We start from the raw sequence: 20,266 nt of genomic DNA, 5'->3' as shown, positions 1-20,266 counted from the left end.
TGTGTGCAGCAAAGTCCGCATCCACCTTATGCCAATTGTTTATTGAAACATTATCAGCACCATTTACAATGACAAACTTCTACTTAATGTTTATGAAGGTAATGGTTTGCAAAGGGACATGAGGCAGTTCAAGTTGAAATAGATGCACTGTGCTTACCCACTAGTACATCAGTGCCTGTAGACAGTACACCTGGCTTTAGCTAACAGTTGGTGTACTAGGAGGAATTATTCCCTAAGGTAAGTGGGAACAACAACTGAAGAAGGGCCTGTGCCCGAAACGTCGAATCTCCTGTTCCCTGGATGCTGCCTGACCTGCTGTGCTGTTCCAGCAATAAAGTTTCAACTTTGATCTCCAGCATCTGCAGACCTCACTTTCTCCTCCGGGAACAACAACTGCAATAGCTCCACCTCCAGCTGCGATTTGATCTACCCTGATACTGATTGCTTTTGAGAAAAGCTCCAGCTAAAGTATGTTATATTTTCATTGGCAGATAATGGAAGATGGCATGAAAAGGTGATCAAGGCCAACAGAACCTTAGAATATGACAGCGTTGAAGAATGTTATTCAAGTCTTCAAGTGTGCACCAGCTCTTTTGAATAGAAATTCAGTTAGTTCCTAAGTCCAATTCATTTCCTGTATCCTGCTTGGCAACATCTACCAAGGTGCTTTTAATCATTTGTACACATCTACCTAGCAATGATTAGTGGGAATTTACTTCAAGGGATCTCAGGTCAGTGGTTTGACAGCTACAAAGGTGTTTCATAAATTAAAACATCACTATGAATGACTGTAAATTAAAGGGTTGATGGAATCAGTCATAGCAATGGTTAATTGTAGCTGAAACTTGGTTCTAGCTCCTTGTAGAATATTGGACTAATATTGTGGAGGGACACAGAAGACTATATGCACTTAACTATATATAACACCACTTAACGCCACATGAAGAATTACGTCCTGGACTGCTTTATCGTCCAACATCAGTGAAGCTTGGAGTTTCTCTTTCTTTATTGTCTCTCCATTAATAGGTTAAGATGTCAATCAATTGTTCTTGCAAACCAATTGTAATGCTCTCCTTATTAACTTTTGCACACAACTAACTGTCGATTGAAGGGTGGTGAGAAATTCCTTTACTGGATCGAAGGTCAGTCTTTCTTTTAGATTCCACTCATATTCAAAATTTCACTTCCACCATTTATGTGTGCCTCCAATAGCTCAAATCTGCATCTGGGATAGACTAAAAGGTGGTCAAGAAAGGTTGGGTCCAAAGAGTGTTTCCACTTTCCAAGAAGGGTGGCAGAGATAAACCAGGGAATTACAGACCAATACATCTTAGATCAAATGGTAGGAAAAAAATACTAGAGAAAATTCTGAAGGAGAATCAGTCTTAACTTGGAGAGGCAAAGTTTGATCAGTATGGCTTAGTCAGAGGGAAGTCATGCCTAACACATTAGATTGAAATTTGCAAGGAGGTGACGAGGTGTGTAGAATGGAGTAGTGCAGTTGATGTACTTTACATGGATTTCAGCAAAGTCTTTGACAAGGTCCCATATGACAGACCAATGGAGAAGGTAAAAGCACATGGAATTCAGGATAATTTGACAAAATGGATCCAAAATTGGCTTGTTATTAGGAGACAGAGGGTGATGGTAGAAGGATACTTATGTGACTAGAAGCTGGTATCTAGTGGGATCAATGCTGGGATCCTTATTGTACATGATATATACAAATGATATATAAGAAACTGTGGGTGATAATAATTAGGTTTGCAGGTGACATGAAGAATGGCCAGATGGTTGACAGCAAGGAAGAGGTCTTTAGATACTGAAAGATATAAACTCGTTATCAGATGGGCAGATCAGTGGCAGATGGAACTTAATTCCGATAAGTGTAAGGTGATACATTTTGGAAGATTAACAAGACAAGGGAGCACTCAATGAATGGAAAACATTAAGAAGCTCAGAGGTTCAGAGGGGTCTTGAGTGCTTGTTCACAGACCCCTGAAGATGGTAGGACACGTTGATAGGGTAGTTACAAAGGCATAGAGGACACTTGCCTTTATCAGTTGAACTATAAAAACCTTTGGTTAAAAAAACCAGGATGTGAGAGATCTGGTAGTACAGGTCCATTGTACCCTGAAGGTGGCTGCACAGGTGGATAGAGTGGTCAAGAAGGCATATGGAATGCTTGCCTTCATTGTACGGGGTTTTGAGTATAAGCGCTGGGAGGTCATGTTAAAATTGTACAAGACTTTGGTTCGACCGTATTTAGAATACTGTGTACAGTTCTGGTCACCACATTACCAAAAGGATGTGGATGCTTTGGAGAGGGTGCAGAGAGGTTTTACGAGGATGTTGCCTGGTATGGAAGGTGCTAGCTATGAAGAGAGGTTGAGTAGGTTAGGATTGTTTTCATTAGAAAAAGGAGATTGAGGGGGGATCTGTTTGAGATTTACAAAATCATGAAGGGTATAGACAGGGTAGATACAGGGTGAGGGATTCAATAGTGGGATGACATGCATTCAAGGTGAGAGGGGAAAAGTTTAAGGGGGATATACGCGGCAAGTACTTTACACAGAGGGTGGTAGGTGCCTGGAACATGTTGCCAGCAGAGGTAGTAGAGGCAGGTACAGTAGATTCATTTAAGGTGCGTCTGGATAGATGCATGAGTAGGTGGGGAGCAGAGGGATACAGATGCTTAGGAATTGGATGATAGGTTTAGACAGTGGATTTGGATCGGCTCAGGCTTGGAGGGCCGAAGGGCTGTTCCGGGGCTGTAAATTTTCTTTGTTCTTTGATGTTGCCTAGGATGGGGCAGTTTAGCTATGAAAAGAGGCTGGATAAGCTTGGGTTGTTTTCTTTAGAGCACAGAAGACTGAGAGGAGATTTAAGTGAAGTGAATAAGATTATGGGGATATGGACAAGGTGGATAGAAAGCAGCTGCTCCCCTTTTGAAGGGTCAGTAACAGTAACATGAGAGAAGTAGGCCCTCTGACCCATTACGCTTGCATTGGTACTAGTTCTTCAACTGAAGATATCCAATCTCATCTAATTTTTTTGCACTTTTCTTTGTATCATTCATTTTGTTAAGCATTCTGCTCAAATATTTATCCCATTCCCTTTTAGAGTCATAGAGATGTGCAGCACAGAAACAGACCCTTCTGTTCAACTCATCCATGCTGACCAGATATCCAAACCTAATTTCGCCCCATTTACCAGTATTTGGCCCGCAACCCTCTAAACACTTCTTATTCATATACCCATTCAGATGACTTTTAAATATTGTAATTGTACTAGCTCCCATCACTTCCTCCGGCAGCTCATTCCATACATGCACCACCCTCTGCATGAAAACATTGTTCCTTAGGCCCCTTTTAAATCTTTCCCCTCTCACCCTAAACCTATGTCCTCTACTAGTGGACTACCCCACCCCAGGGAAAAGACCTTGTCTATTTATCCTATCCATGCCCCTCATGATTTTATAAACCTCTATACGGTCACCCCTCAGTCTACAATGCTCCAGGGAAAACAGCCCCAGCCTGTTCAGCCTTTCCCTATTGTTCAAATCCTCCAACCTTGGCAACATCCTTGTAAGTCTTTTCTGAACCCTTTCAAATTTCACAACATCCTTCCAAAAGAAGGGAGACCAGAATTGCACACAATATTCCAAACGTGGCCTAACCCATGTCCTGTACAGCCGCAACATGATCTCCCAACTCCTATACTCAATGCACTGTCCAATAAAAAAAAAGCATGCCAAACGCCTTCTTCACTATCCGATCTATCTGCAACTCCACTTTCAAGGAGCTATGAACCTGCACTTCAAGGTATCTTTGTACAGCAACACTCCCTAGGACCTTACCATTAAGTTATAAGTGCTGCTCTGATTTGCCTTTGCAAAATGTAGCACCTCAAATTTACATAAATTAAACTCCATCTGCCAGTCCTTAGCCCATTGGCCTGTCTGATCAAGATCCTGTTGTACTCTGAGGTAATCCTCTTCACTGTTCACTACACCTCCAATTTTGGTGTCATCTGCAAACTTACTAACTATACCTCCTATGTTCACATCCAAACCATTTTAGGCTGCACTCACTCTTCATAACTCATTAATTTGCTACCTGCCAATCCACACATTTATAAGGTTGACCCCAGACCCACATTTTCTTCCTCATTGTCTCATTCGGTCTGATGTGTGATCCATAGAAGAGTTACAGGTTAATGCTATCTGTTTTTTCAGATCCCTGTAGGAAGTCTGTGCCCCTATCCCAATGGATACAGAGGATTTAGTGTATATTATGTATTTTTCCTCAACAAAACTCAAGTGTAACTATATTTGTGTGTGTGTATGGTAGTGGGGAAGGTACATTCTTTGCACTACTTGAATGTTAAGGCCAAAGTCATCCAGATATTGGACATTATTATAACTAAGCGATTCAGGTGTGGCAGGTAAAAGGGATGGTGGTGGGAACTGGGTCTTTTGATATGGAATCAAATTTGGGGGCGGCACGGTGGCACAGTGGTTAGCACTGCTGCCTCACAGCGCCAGAGACCCGGGTTCAATTCCCGACTCAGGCGACTGACTGTGTGGAGTTTGCACATTCTCCCCGTGTCTGCGTGGGTTTCCTCCGGGTGCTCCGGTTTCCTCCCACAGTCCAAAGATGTGCAGGTCAGGTGAATTGGCCATGCTAAATTGCCCGTAGTGTTAGGTAAAAGGGGTAAATGTAAGGGAATGGGTGGGTTGCGCTTCGGCGGGTCGGTGTGGACTTGTTGGGCCGAAGGGCCTGTTTTCACACTGTAAGTAATCTAATCTAATCTAAAACAGACTCCCACTTTTTCTAGCTCCACATTCCAGTAAGTTACCTATCTATTTTATCAGATCCTGCAGGGAATCCTTAGACTCAGTTTTCATGAGTGCTGGTACTGGCTGCTTCAAGGCAAACCAATATTGGAGAGCTGATTCAAACAGTCTTTCAGTCCCCTATTTGCATATGCATAGATTGCAGCACTTACTTAGATAGGATTAAATGACATCACGTTTTCCATTTTTATCTTAATATGCTGAACAGTACACATCCAGCATGCAAATGTGTACATGCCTTCTGCCTGACAAATTGCAGCTTATTTATTCTATTAATTCACTGTGTGAAAAAAAATTATAATTCTGTGATAATTCTGAGCCATGTCTCTTGACGCTAAATCACCAATGATCAAAACAATCACACACTATTAATTGAAACTGTTCAACTGAGTATTTTCTGCCCTTTTCTATCTCTCTCTCTCAGCAATATGATACTCAAAACTCTGCTGTCTGCATCCTGATTCATACCAAGGCCAGTTCACTCATTGTCACTATCACTTGTTCCGTATTCTTTATTGAACTGGTGGTGGCATTGATGTCTACAGTAGCTGACTCATATTAGAGGTCACATGAATACAATACTACAATATTACGTTTCTATCCAAACAGTCCCACCATCACATAAAAAAATATAAGTATGGATTATCATTTATACAAAGTGATCCACTATGCGCACAACTGTTCTCGTGTATGAGCAGTCCAGAATTCTCATCAGTCTCTACATATGCATTATACATGAATTCTGGACTTTTTTGGCTTAGTGTGGGTTACATCAAATTTGTTTTGGAGGGTTTTTAGCTACAGGTTTTCTCACTGTATCCTCACAGACTCATCCTATTATCTATCACCTACTATTTACTGACCAATCTTGCCCAATAGCAATCCTCACATCTGATTCTAGCCTCATCTTAATATGTACCATTCCCAGAACAACTCACAACTCACTGGATATCCCAGAATTGACTGGCACCCTTTTCACACATGCCATCTTTAAAAGCCTGTTGTACATTCAGACAAGTAGGGTCAGTCTGCAGCTGCCCTGCACGGTTCCTGACATTTTGCCCCAGATATGGCAGACAGGAAGCAATTGGTGCACTGCTTTGTAGGCAGGGTCCTGAAGATTCGCCTAGATGAAGTGGTACAGACACAGACTTAGTCTTTCCCTCAGATAAACAGTGAAGACCAGGATCCTAGACCCGAGACAGGGTTGCCATCTGGGTCAGTGTAGCCCTCAGCTGTCTGGAGGAATGCCCAACATTATAGGGAGAAAGTCAATTACCTTCTTCACTCTGCCAGTGCTAGTGCCACCATCTTCTCTCCAATACCTCACACTCACCATCTATGCTACTGCACCCACGTCCCACTAAGGCTCATGCTCTACCACTCTCACTACTGCCTGCAACATCTCATCTCACTTGTTGTTACTCAGTCCAATCTCCAATAGCACTAACCCTGCATGCCCTCTGTGCTGCCTCATCATTCATTTGGGACACCTCCCACTTGCAACAACAATAACAACTGTGCCACTAGCTTTCATCTCCCTTATTACCTCTCTTGCTCTCTCATTCCAAGAAGGAAGCAGAATCTAATAGGGAAAAATGAGTCAAGAGATGTGGTGCTTGGTCTGAACCTATTTGTGGGGAGCATTCTGACACTGACTGTCCTGAATGGGTGACTGACCATATTCAAGCACTTGCAATGGTACCGGAGGCTGACCTTGATTTACTGTGCTGGGACCCTTTGACTGAAAGTTTTCTACCTTTACTTAACTGAAGCCTGCTGACAATGACAATCGTCCTTCCTTTGTGAAGGAGGTCAGAAATTACTGGAAAAACTCAGCAGGTCAAGTGACATCTGTGGAGAGAACCCAGCGTTCATGTTTTGGGTTCAGTGACAGTTCTTCAGAACACCTGTGTTCAGCCTAACCTGCTGAGTTTATCCAGCAATTTCTGATTTTGTTTCTGATTTCCAGCATCTGCAGTTCTTTGGTTCAGTCATTCCTTTGTGTTTGTGCTAAATGGCCCAGCAAAGACAGAAAATGCAGGGTACATGTAGCCAATGCCCATAGAGAGAGCCCTGACATATTGGTGCCCGGTGTCCAACATGCAGGTTCTTTGGAGTAAATGGTGAGCTGAAGTTGCCAGGTACCCCCTTTGATTTTCATGGCGAGATTATCAACATCTAGCTTATTGGCATGTTTGGTAAAATAGACAGCTCAATATTAATGAGGCAAGACGTTTTACAAACAGTAATACCAAATGGCAATTTGCTGCTGATGATGAGAAATTGGCCAAGCTGTGTGTCAAGAGCATAAAAGATGGCCTGAGATGTCTCCTGATATAGAGATGTGCTACTGAACTTTTCACGCAATTCTAACATTAATCTTACCACGGTTCAGGTTGTTCAGACTCCTATAAGTTTCTGCCCATTGTCTCTTAATGGTATACTGGCTGTTCTTTCTATTTCCTGGAAGTACAGTTCCCATGTCACTTTTGGTTCCTGCCATAACTGTTGTTACTCTATTTCCAATCTTGAGTGCTGTAGACTCCCAGGGTGACAGTTGACTTTTGGTCTGTGCTTACTTAGTTTACTCATTATAAGCATGGCACTGGCTGATGTGCTGCTAAATGTCACTGCTTATGTCTGACCATGACAGCACTTTGCTGAAAAATGTGTTGCTGGAAAAGCGCAGCAGGTCAGACAGCATCCAAGGACCCCAACTCATGACAGCACTTTTTCTATTATCCTCAGACATGACTCAAAATGTTGTGACTTGTATGGTTTTGCTTTAGTACCACATCTCTCTACTCCTAAAGAATAATTACTCTTATTTCTTCTGCAGAAAATGCCATCATTCCTCTCTGTATACCCACTACACACTTGGATCTGTAGGATTGACCTTGATACTTTTAAGCTGTCATCCTTTCATTATTATTTGTTTCAACAATTGCATCTTGTTGGGTCATTCATTTGAGCAAGGCACTTGTTAAATTCAGTAGCTTTACTGGGTTGATGAATTCCGCAGCTGCTTTTGTTGTAGACTCTGCTATTTTTTTCATAGGGAGTGCTGCTATCAACAGTATGTCAATGACATATAGCTGTTTCTTTGCTTGCATGTCATGTTCAGATGATAACTCCCTAATTACAGAAACACTCTTCGCAGATGCTTTGGAGTACAGAACAACCTTGATTACCTGAACAAGACAGGCGGGGAGTATTTTGTTCAGATAATCTGAAATTTGGATAATTGACATTCGGATAACCGAGATTGTTCTTGACTTGAGAATTTTTTTGAAGTGGTTTAATGTCTGACTTGACTGTTAGTTTGTCTGTACTGAATGGGTATTGATGAAAATGTTCACAAGCAGATTCCTTGTCCAGAACCTACACTGATTGATAAATTTAGCACCCTTTGAGGTTAGATTAGATTAGATTCCCAACAGTGTGGAAACAGGCCCATCAGTCCAACAAGTCCACACCGACCCTCCAAAGAGTAACTCACCCAAAACTATTCCCCTCTGACTAATGCACCTAACATTAGAATGGCTATTTAGAATGGCCAATTCACCTGACCTGCACATCTTTGGACTGTGGGAGGAAACAGGAGCACCCGGAGGAAACCCATACAGACACAGGGAGAATGTGCAAACTCCACACAGACAGTCATCCGAGACTGGAATCGAACCTGGGACCCTGGTGCTGTGAGGCAGCAGTGCTAACCACTGACCCACTGTACTGCCCCTGGAATTCTCTGGAAAAGGTTGCAGCTGAGGAGCAGAAAGGAAACTTGCACTGGGTTAACAGGAATAAAGTGGAGCTTGGATGGTGGTGCGGTGTGGAATGCATGCTCTGGTTACAGTTTTTGATTTTTGAGAGTGATGGTCTGATGATTCTGGGGTCATTGGGAAAGTGGACCAGTCAATGATGTGCAGGTGTTTAATCCCAGTGGGATTCTTTGGATCAGGAAGCAGGGATAATAGTAAGCAAGAAAGCAGGTATGCTTAGTGAGCGAAGCACTCTTTCAGCATAGAAAAGGTACTTTTGTCTGCCGTTAGATTTTATACCAGAATTAGGCAACACTTGCAGAAGAATCCTAAAAGTGTGCTAATTGCTAGCAAGCGATTTAAACTAATCAGTTGAGCCTGTAAAGTGATGTGCATAAGCAGGACCCCATTCTCTGCAAATAAAACAAATATGTACAAGCCTTGTGCGTTTTTTGATTTACCTGGGAACTTGGAGAACCTAAAGTTCCCCGTTGCTTTCTCCATAGTAAAGTCTTGGCCAATCAGAAATGACTTGCTAGCCAATCAGCATCCATCTGTCCTGTAGTATATATTGTGATTGTTTGAAAATTGACATTCTTGCCATTTTTGTTGGTAAGTGCAAGATAAAAAGCTTTGTCAACATGCCTTTCTGTTCAGCAATATTTAGATTCTATACTAACAGGCAGTAATCTGCACTTACCTGCTCTTTGACACTGCATTATTTTTTCCCACACTCCATCACCATTTTCTAACAGAGTTTTTGTTGTTTGGATCATCTGGGGAAAGGAAGAAAAAACAGTCGATTACTATATTGTTATTTTGTTTTACCATAAATTAGAGCTAATTTTAAAAAATGTTCCTTGGCAGAATCAATGATTTCCTTTTCTTTTGGAAACTGGGTCACAAAGATCAATGGTTATAACTGCAGGAGTCTGCGTTGAATGTATAATTAACCATAACTTTAGACTGAAGCCAAAGTAAAGATAAATTAGCAAGCATAAACCCTCTAACACTAAATTTCTTTACATTTCAAAAATGACATGTTATGAAGGAGAACAATAAATTACAAAGAACATTAAACTCCTAGATAGTAATTGAAAGCATTACATTTCAAGATTTCACCTTTTAAAAAAAAGTTTACTGTATAAGAACTAAACAAAGCAAGTATGAACAGCATCACATTTCATGAAAAGTTGTTATTTATGTAAGTCTGACCCTACACTAGGATCTTGTGTATTCATTCACATCTCCTGAATGGAATTGAATTTATTGTTACGTGTACCGAGGTACAGTGAAAAGCTTTGTCTTGCAAGCAATGCAGGCAGATCACAGAGTTAAGTAGCATAGATAAGTAAATAATAGGTAACCAGTGGCACAAACAAAAACACAGGTACAGGCAAATGTTAAGAGTTTGTGAGTCTATTCAGTACTCTAACAACAGTAGGGTAGAAACTGTTTTGAAACCTGTTGGTGCATGTGTTCAGGCTCCAGAACCTTCTCCCCGATGGTAGAGATTGTGGAAAAACATTGCCAGGGTGGGATGGATCTTGACAGCGGGCCTGGTAGATCGACTCTATAAGTGGGAGGTTGGCCTTTGTGATTGTCCAGGCTGAGTTCACCACTCTCTGTAACCGTCTCCGATCTATAATGGTACAGTTGCCATACCAAGTAGTGATACATCCAGACAGAATGCTCTCAATGGCGCACCAACAAAAGTTGGCAAAGGTATTCGCCGTCATGCCAAATGCCCTCAGCTGCCTGAGAAAGAAGAGATGTTGGGATAGGTCAAGGTGTGCCCCAGCGCCTAGGAATTTGCTGATTCTCCTCAATGTTCTTCTCATTCTCCAACTGATGTGATATTTATCAGGGTCTGGCTTGGTGACCCTCCAGTTCCCTTAACAATTGTTGGCACCCTGCTCAAGCATGGCTTTCTTGTTCAGTGTCTCTGCAATCTCTGAAATTCCTTTGCTTCCAGTCTACAGATCCTAACAAGACTCACTCAGCTTCTCAAAGCTGCTCCCAGTCTTCAACTATTTGTTAGAAATCACATGGATACAAGCCAAAATGTCCATCTATCAAAAATCTATCCTCGCGAAAATGTGGCACACCTAGGATGTGTTAATCATCTGCAACTTTCAATTCATGAAAACAATATGAGCAATTTAAACTCCTTATGATGATAGCTATAGACATCTAAGTTCGAACTATACTGTAAAAGGAAGATCCTTGGGAGAAGTTGATGAGCAGAGAGACCTGGGAGTTCAGGTTCATTGTTCCCTGAAAGTGGCTGCACAGGTAGATAGAGTGGTCAAAAAGGCATTTGGAATGCTTGCCTTCATCAGACAAGGTATTGAGTATAAGAACTGTCAGGTCATGTTAAAATTGTACAAGACTTTGGTTCGGCCACATTTAGAATACTGTGTACAGTTCTGGTCACCACATTACCAAAAGGATGTCAATGCTTTGGAGAGGGTGCAGAGAAGGTTTACGAAGATGTTGTCTGGTATGGAAGATGCTAGCTATGAAGAGAGGTTGAGTAGGTTAGGATTGTTTTCATTAGAAAAAGGAGATTGAGGGGGGACCAGATTGAGGTCCACAAAATCATGAAGAGTATAGACAGGGTAGATACAGGGTGAGGGATTCAATAACGAGAGGTCACGCGTTCAAGGTGAGTGGTGAAAGGTTTAAGGGGGATACACACAGAAAGTACTTTACACAGAAGGTGGTAGGTGCCTGGAACACATTGCCAGCAGAGATAGTAGAGGCAGGCACGGTAGATTCATTAAAGGTGTGTCTGGACCGATGCATGAGTAGGTGTGAAGCAGAGGGATATAGATGCTTAGGAAATGGGTGATAGGTTTAGTCAGTGGATTTGGATCGGCTTAGGCTTGGAGGACCGAAGGGCATGTTCCTGGGCTGTAAATTTTCTTTATTCTTTTTGTTCTTTGTTCCACCAAGAACCATGGAAAGAGGACACTTATGTATAATGGTTTCTAACTTCAAACTGATTTTTAAAATAAACACAGGACACTCTTTGAACTGTCCTGTTGTGTTATGTCTGTTTAACTATCCTCCCCTATAAGGTGCTCCCATTTTTTAATTTAAATTTTAAATTACCAAAATAAAAATGGCATTCCGAAAGCACGAATCAGGAAATTGAACACTTTCACAGCACACATTTACAAATTTATTAACTTTGGGGAATTGTTAGAGTGGTGTTTAAAATTTGCAAGAATCACAAAGTAAGTATGATCAGTCTAGAAATGTTAGCTTATATTTGGGACGTTAATTCCTTCCCAGGTCAAATCATTAATGTCACAGTGATAAAGTTAACTCAACTGGCCAAAGTACTCGATAATAGAACATCAGAACTCGGGGCTTGACTTCTTTCAGCCTGTTCTGCTATTTATTCAGATTGTGGCTGAACTGATTGTGACCTCAATGCCACTTTCTTGGCTGTTGCTCACATCTGACTCCCTCATTATTCAAGAATCTACCTGCCTCAGTTTTAAAAATATTCAATAACCTGCCTTCATCGTTCTCTGAGGAAGAGAGTTCCAAAGATGCATAACCCTCAGAGAGAAAAATCCTCTTCATCTCCATGTTAAATGAGAAAGCTTTCATATTTGAACTGTATCCCTTAGTTCTCGGCTTTCCAACTAGGGGAAACATCCTTTCAGCATCCACTCTGGCAAGTCCCCTCAGAACTTGACATATTTTAATATCCCTAATTTTACTAAACCTGACCTAGCCTGTATAATGCCCTCTCATTAGGAACCAGTCAAACAAACCTTCTCTGAACTGTTTCTGATATACTCACATCCTTTCTTAAATAAGGAAACCAAAATTGTGTACAGTATTCTAGATGGGGCTTCATCAGTACTCTATATTACCATAACAAAAAAGTGCCTATTTTTATATCCCATTTCCCTTGCAATAAATGGTAACATTTCATTTGCCTTCCTAATTACTTGATATACCTGCAAAGCAATCTGAGATGCCTTTACCAGGATACCCAGAACCCTCAATACATCACATCTTCACCTCCTTTTCATTAAAATAATGTTGTTTTTCTGTTCATACTGCCAAAGTGAATTTGTTCACATTTTTTCACGTATTACTTCATTTCTACCCACTGATTTTACATATCGATATTACTTTGCTGACGCCTTATACCCTTTTCACAATCTACATTCCTACTTATCTTTGTTTAGCAACAATATATTCCGTCCCTTTGTCCAAGTCATTGATATGAATTATAAATAGTTGCGGTCCCAGCACTGATCCCTGTGGTACTCCACATTTCACATTCTAACAACCTGAAAAAAATACATTTGTGCTACTTCCTGTCAGCTAACTATTCTCTATCCATGCTAAAATGTTACCTATAACACCACCAGCTGTTGTTTAAATCTCTGATGTGGCACTTTGTTAGCCCTAAAACAGCCCTAGTTCCTGCTTTTGGTTGATCTTTTCTGCCAGGAGAAAGAGAAGTACTATTGTAGACAGCTGTACTAAAATAACTAATCAACTTTGACTGTATGCCTTACATTTGAAGAACAGTGAGGTATTCAACTAGTGCCTATAGACATGTCTCCCAAAAACAAGGCAGCACCTTCAATGAGGTGGGGAAGATTTGGGAGCAAGTTAGAAAAAAAAGGTATTCATATATTGGGAACAAAACCATATGTCACTACCTAATCTGCTCATTCTCAGTTATTTGGTGCTTAAAAATGTTTGTTTAATCTGGTAGCTTGTATTATGTATTTTAATGCAACATTCAAATGTTACAGGAGTGCTAAAACAAAATATAAAACTACACAACAATGATTCAAATGGGTGTCTTTTAAACTTGAACACTTAAAACTGCACAGTACAAAATTGAGTTATTTACAAAGTACTGTGGTTTGTTTCTTGTTGACAGAACATTCACTGTCAAGATTTTCAATTTTGTTTAGTGCAGTTAAAAGATTTGGGGAACAGCATGTTCAAGGATTTTAGAAAGTAAGGGAGACTGAAGATGAGAAGGTAACTTGGAAGAACGGAGGGAATAAGCAATGGATGTTGAAGAGGGATTATGATTTCAGTTTCAAAGAGAAGACAATGCCAGAAAGGAAGAAACTGTTTACAATATTAAGTATCATTTAACTTGGGGAATAAAAGTATAAGTTGGACAATCAACAGATCATGGGAGTAAGATCAAAGGAACAGGAGATGGTTTTCATTAACAAGGTGAATGAAGACAATACAAAAGGGAAGACAGGAGAGCAATTAGAGAAAGATTTTATTCAGGGCTAGGTCACAGAGAAGCTTTAAAGGAAGTTTGGGTAGATGGCCTATTGGGAATGAATATGGTGCGGTAGATGAGTGAATTGTCTCAATGTCATTGACAAAGAAGCCTAGGGATGTGGGTGCTATCAATAATGTTAATTTCCATTGCTCATTCCTTATTGTTTATGTGATAATGTTTGAGAACTGCATTGTGAATACAATGAAGTGGCTTGCTATTAAGAATCAATCACATTTCTGAGGGTCTGAAGATGAGGTAAGGTGGGAGGTGTTCTTCTCTAAAGGAAAAGGAGAATCAGATTTTATTTTAATGCTACTGCAATGGTTTTGTAGCCCAGTACTGCTAATATTATCTTTATTACTCAAGATTTAATTAATTGAATTTCATTTTCTGAGTTGCTGTGGTAGTATTTGAACTTATAGAGTCATAGAGATGTACAGCATGGAAACAGACTCTTCGATCCAACCCGTCCATGCCGACCAGATATCCAACCCAATCTAGTCCCACCTGCCAGCACCCGGCCCATATCCCTCCAAACCCTTATTATTCATATACCCATCCAAATGCCTCTTAAATGTTGCAATTGTACCAGCTTCCACCATATCCTCTGGCAGCTCATTCCATATGTCCCCAGATCCTTAGTCCATGCATCTAGATCACAGCTGTAGTCACATATTCCCCCAAACATCTATGGAAATAACATTCAACAGACAAAGAAAACTGGTTATGTGGTTTTGGATCCATTTTTAAATAAATGTTTACCCTTTTCTGGCAAAACACTATGATTTTCCAGTGGAAACTGTTCTGGTAGAGCAAGGGGCAGGATTCCAGACAGGTCAAGTTACATGCTCACCTTCTGCACATGCAGGCACAATGACAGACCCTGCTTTGAAAGAGGAGCAGCAGATGGAGACACCCCAACTTTGAAGACTGGTTGTTACTGGCTTTGATAGTTCTCTGGTGTATCTCAGTTATGCAAAGCTGAGATTACCTGACTGATCAGTGATACAGAATGATTCTTCGGGAGAACCCTGATTATAGAATGTTTTGTGTTGCATGAAAACATGATACCAAGCAATGATGCCTCACCAGCTGTAACTGCAAAAAGACATTGCCAGATACCTGACATTGTCTGTGGCAACTGTTTTTGCAAGGTTATCATCAGCTGGAAAACAAATGCGTAGGTACTATAATGTCAGCTGCTGCTAACCTACACCAGAGAACTATCAAAGCCAGTAACAACCAGTCAGCTATTGTTTCAAACCAAAACAGGGAATTTCCTTACCCTTTGAATGTTTTTAATCCCCTGCGTATGTAGCCTTCGAGAAAAGCTGCCAAGGGACTGTATTGCCGTTTGAAGCTTTCTAAAGGATTTCAGAATTTTATCACTTTACTATGAGCATTCTGTTTATTCTGATCATTTTAAATTTAAATTTGTAAAACATTTCTTTGTTTCATCGTGAGTGCACATGTTACATCTGGTCAGGCCTGCACCTGGAGCTGTTAATAATTGTGTAAATCAGCCAACCCATGAAATTTGTTCGCTCTGATTCAATTGTAACGCTTTGACATTTAGAGGTAGCAGACTGTGAATTCAAGCTCTACTTTAAAGACAGGAGTGCAAAACCTAGGTTGACATTGTGTTCCAGTTTTGAGGGGGAACTTCACTGCTGGAGGTTCCTGAAATTGGATAAGCCATTAAACAGCAGACCTGTATACCTTCTCAGTGTAAAAAAAATCAGAAAAATTCTGTCTGAAGTCTTAGTCAAAGTTAACACCTTCAACCAGCATCAGTAAAATAAATTAGTTCGTGATCACAGCATTGTTATTTTAGAACTTGCTATCCATGAATAGGCAACTTTCTTTTTCTGCTTTACTACAGTGCACTTCAAAAATACTTCATTGGCTATAAAATGACACAAGAAACTAGAGGTGGTGAAAGGTTCTTTACAAAAGCAAGCCTTGCCTTCATTGGAGCGATGTTAGCAATTTGGCATTGATTCAAGATTATTTTTCTCTCAATATTTCAGCATAAACAATACGCAACCAAAATTCACAGTCCAAGAACAGAACAGAACATACACTCATTCTGAACATCGGTCACTGGACCTGAAACATTGACTCTGTCTCTACAAATGCTGCCAGACCTGCTGAGTTTTTCCAGCAATTTCTGTTTGTTTCAGGGTTCCAGCATCCTCAGTTCTTATTTTCTTTTGTTAATTCTTAAATATTTTCTAAAGCTAAAAAGAGAAGACCAAACTTTAATATTTATTTCTATTGAGAAACAGAGGACAATAGTGTAATCATTTGCTCTCATGCCAATATTTTCCTTCTATTTGTTCTAACAAGCCTGTCAATGTTTTTACAAACAGTAGATTTACAGATGTGCTACGTTAGTTCACTGAAGGAAACAGTGGGGTTATTCAACAGAGGATATGACTAGACATTAATGGCTATTAACATTACAAATGACCAATATTTCTTACTAAGTCAATTATTTTGGCTACACAACATCTCAGCTAAATGCTGTGGAAGCAGTACAGATTGGAAATAAACCATCCTGGGTCTGTGAAAGATTTATTTACTGAGCCACTCCAAGAGTATCGGATAATGTGAATATTTTTTCATGCTAACTGCATGAGAAACTTTCTTTTCTTATTACTCACAAATGGACTAATTTCAAAATATTAATAGCAAAACAGAAATACATTTGAAAATATTTTTATTTTATACCACATTTGGAAAATAACACCATGTTAGATAAAGAGAGTATAGCACATTTGAAGTCCTTAACTTAAAGTATTAGAGTTTCATTGAATACATTTAATTTCTTCACTATCTGACTCAGTACTTCATCACAATTAGTTACCCAAAAAGACACAAACAAGCACTACTTAAATAAAAAATATTTCACTGAAATAACCACAAGGCAATTACTTATAATTCCTTGTAAATATTTCATTTTTTAAAATAAAAGTGCAAGTATTCATTCATTTATTGTTTGTACTTGATAAGGTTTATAATGGCAGGAGAACTCAGCCCCGTGGAATGCTCCTCCTGAAATATGGTTTTAGGGACGCTTCCAGTCTCCATGGTGACCATGCATACAGGATGTGTGCTCAGCTGCACATTCTGATTGACCAGATCAAGTGGCTTAAGGTCTGGATGGACTCACTGTGGAGAAAACCTATGGTTGTCATGGATAGCACATTTAGTGAGCTGGTTACACCACATGTAGGGGCTACGCTGGCAGAAAAGCATTGGCTGACCATCAGGAAGACTGGTAATCTTGGGCAGGTAGTGCAGAAGTTCCATGTGGCCATTCTCCTTTCAAACTGGATACTGTTAAAGGAATGGCTTCTCAGGGGAAGCAGCAACAGCCATGTGTGTGGCAATACAGTTGGCTCTGCTGTACAGCAGGGGAGGAAAAAGACAGAGAGCTTTAATAATAGGGGGCTCGATTGTCAGGGAAACTGGCAGGTGGTTCTGTGACGGCGAATGAGACTTGAATGGTATGTTGCCTCCCTGTGCCTAGCCTGGGGATGTCCCAGAGTGGCTGCAGGACTATGTCAGTACCACAAAAAGAAATGAAGTCTTGGAATAGGAATTTAGAGAGTCAGGTGATAAATTGAGGAAGACCAAGAAGGTTGTAATCTCCAAGTTACTTCCAATGCCATGTGCTACATAGCATTGAAATAAGAAGATAGGTCAGATGAATGTGTGGCTAAAGGGATGGTGTAGGAAGGACAGCTTTAGACTTTTGGATCACTAGGACAGTTTCTGGGGTAGGTGGGAGCTGTACAAGTTGGATGAGTTGCACCTGAACCTTAATGGATCAATATCCTTGTTGGGAGATTTGCTTGTGCTTTTGGGGAGGCTTAAACTAATTTGGCAGGTCAATGGAGCACAGTAGTTGTAAAGTCAGGAGCAGGTCCAATCAAATACAGAAGGGCAGTTCAGTAGGGAAGGGAAGACAGGGCCAGGATGAGGCTTGTGGGAGGTCCACAAAGCTAAATTGTATCATTTTAATGCAAGAAGCTTGAATGGTAAGGCTGATGACCTTACAGTATTGATCAGGATTTGGGAATACAATATAGGAGCAATCATTGAGATAGGTTTGAAGGAAAGTTAGAGCTGAAAATGTGTTGCTGGAAAAGCGCAGCAGGTCAGGCAGCATCCAGGGAACAGGAGAATCGACGTTTCGGGCATAAGCCCTTCTTCAGGAAGAATTCCCCCTCCCACTCCACCAAGGATATGCAGGTCTTTGGACTCCTCCATCGCCAGACCACAACAAAACGACGGTTGGAGGAAGAGCGCCTCATCTTCCGCCTAGGAACCCTCCAACCACAAGGGATGAACTCGGATTTCACCAGTTTCCTCATTTCCCCTCCCCCCCCACCTTGTCTCAGTCTAATCCATCGAATTCAGCACCACCTTCCTAACCTGCAATCTTCTTCCCGACCTCTCCGCCCCCACCCCAGTCTGACCTATCACCCTCACCTTGACCTCTTTCCACCTATCACATTTCCGACGCCCCTCCCCCAAGTCCCTCCTCCCTACCTTTTATCTTAACCTGCTGGACAAACTTTCCTCATTCCTGAAGAAGGGCTTATGCCCGAAACGTCGATTCTCCTGTTCCCTGGATGCTGCCTGACCTGCTGCACTTTTCCAGCAACACATTTTCAGCTCTGATCTCCAGCATCTGCAGACCTCACTTTCTCCTCCTTGAAGGAAAGTTAGTACTGGAAGCTCAACAGATTTCTCAGACGTGATTGGAGGAGAGCTGTGACAGGATGGGGAGTCGGGGGGCGGGGAATTGCATTATTGATTAGGAAACCATCATCGCAGTAATGAGGGAGGATGAACTAGAAAGGTCTTCAAATAAGGCATCCGGGTAGAGTTTAGAAATTAAAAAAGGGGCAATTATATTGTTGAGATTGTACTACAGGCTTCCCAACAGTCAGAGGGAGAGGTGCAGATATATAGGCAAATCACAAAAAGGTGTGAGAAAAACAGGGTTATAGTTATAGGGGACTTCAACTTTGCTACCTTTAACAAGGATCGGCTTAGGTGAAACATTTAGGCAGGGAGCAGTTTTTAAAGAGCATCCAGGAGATCTTTCTGTGCCAGTACGTAAGTAATCCTAACTTAGATGAGGCAGTGTTAGACCTAATCTTAGAGAATGAAGTCACTCAAGTGATTGACTTATCAGTGGGTGATCATTTTAGAGACAGTGATCATAATTTTGTCAATTTCAAAGTTATTTTGGAAAGGGATAAGGGCAGTGCAGAAGTTACATGTCTAAATTGGGGGAAGGCAGATTTCAATACCATTAGACAAGGTCCAGTAAACATATAATGGGAGCAGCTACTTGCAAGTAAGTCTACGTTTGGAAAGTGGGAATCTTATAAAAATAATATAGTCAGAATTCAGGGCCAACATTTTCCTCTAAGAGTGAAGGGCAAAGGCAACAAATCCAATGAACTCTGGATGTCAAGGAATATGGGTCAATAAGTGTGGTGCTGGAAAAGCACAGCCGGTCAGGCAGCATCCGAGGAGCAGGAAAGTTGACATTTTGAGCATAAGCTCTTCATCAGGAATGTCCAAGGAAGCTGAGAAATAAATGGAAGGGGGTTGGGTCTGGGGGAAAAGTAGCTGGGAATGCAATAGGTAGATGGTGGGGGTTGATAGTGATAGGTTAGAGTGGAGGAATGCAATGAATAGGTGGGAAGGAAGATGGACAGGTAGAATAGTTCAAGAGGGCAGTGCTGAGTCAGAGGGTTGGATCTGGGATAAGGTTGGGGGAGGGAAGGTCAGGAAACTAGTGAAATCAATATTGATCCCATGTGGTTGGAGGGTCCCAAGACGGAAAATGAAGTGTTCTTCCTCCAGGCATCAAGTGGCTTGGATGTGGTAGTGGACGCAGCTCAGGACTTGCTTGTCTTTGGAGGAGTAAGAGGGGGAGTTGAAGTGTTCTGCCACAGCTACCTGGACTACATCTCCTCCCACCCCTCCTCAAGTAAAGACACTATCCCTTACTCCCAAATCCTCTGCCTCTGCCTCATCTGCTCCTAGGAGGACCAATTCCACTCCAGAACATCCCAGATGGCCTCCTACTTAAAGGATGGCACTGTAACTGAACAATTCAACTTGGCAAAGGTGGAGCAGTGTCTTATGCTATCGCTGACTGCTCTTGAAACAAAACTTCTCTTCTGGGTTTAATAGAGTTGAAGACTGTACTTGATGGCGAACTACCGAGTTTTTCTCTGAGAATCCCTTTAGGAAAACTAATAATGTAGCATGACTGATTTACATCTTAGTTCAATGTATAAGCTCATCATGTTCATTTCTGTT

General features: G+C 41.1%; 1 protein-coding gene across 3 annotated transcripts in view; it reads right to left on the bottom strand.

Annotated features, from left to right (window-relative positions):
• Window positions 1-20,266, bottom strand: part of plcl2 (phospholipase C like 2) — a 288,390-nt gene that overhangs the window by 19,518 nt on the left and 248,606 nt on the right. For all 3 annotated transcript variants that reach the window (XM_087987268.1, XM_087987269.1, XM_087987270.1), the window contains exon 4: window positions 9,323-9,398. In XM_087987268.1, coding sequence (XP_087843394.1) covers window positions 9,323-9,398 — 76 coding nt within the window. The remainder of the gene's footprint in view (window positions 1-9,322; window positions 9,399-20,266) is intronic.

Source organism: Chiloscyllium plagiosum, unplaced genomic scaffold, assembly GCF_037043375.1.
Source record: "Chiloscyllium plagiosum isolate Xiang-an unplaced genomic scaffold, Cpla_swu_hap1 HiC_scaffold_5, whole genome shotgun sequence".
NCBI classification, from domain to species: domain Eukaryota; kingdom Metazoa; phylum Chordata; class Chondrichthyes; order Orectolobiformes; family Hemiscylliidae; genus Chiloscyllium; species Chiloscyllium plagiosum.
Note: the sequence above shows the minus strand (reverse complement) of the source record. Positions and strands in the feature narration are given on the sequence as shown.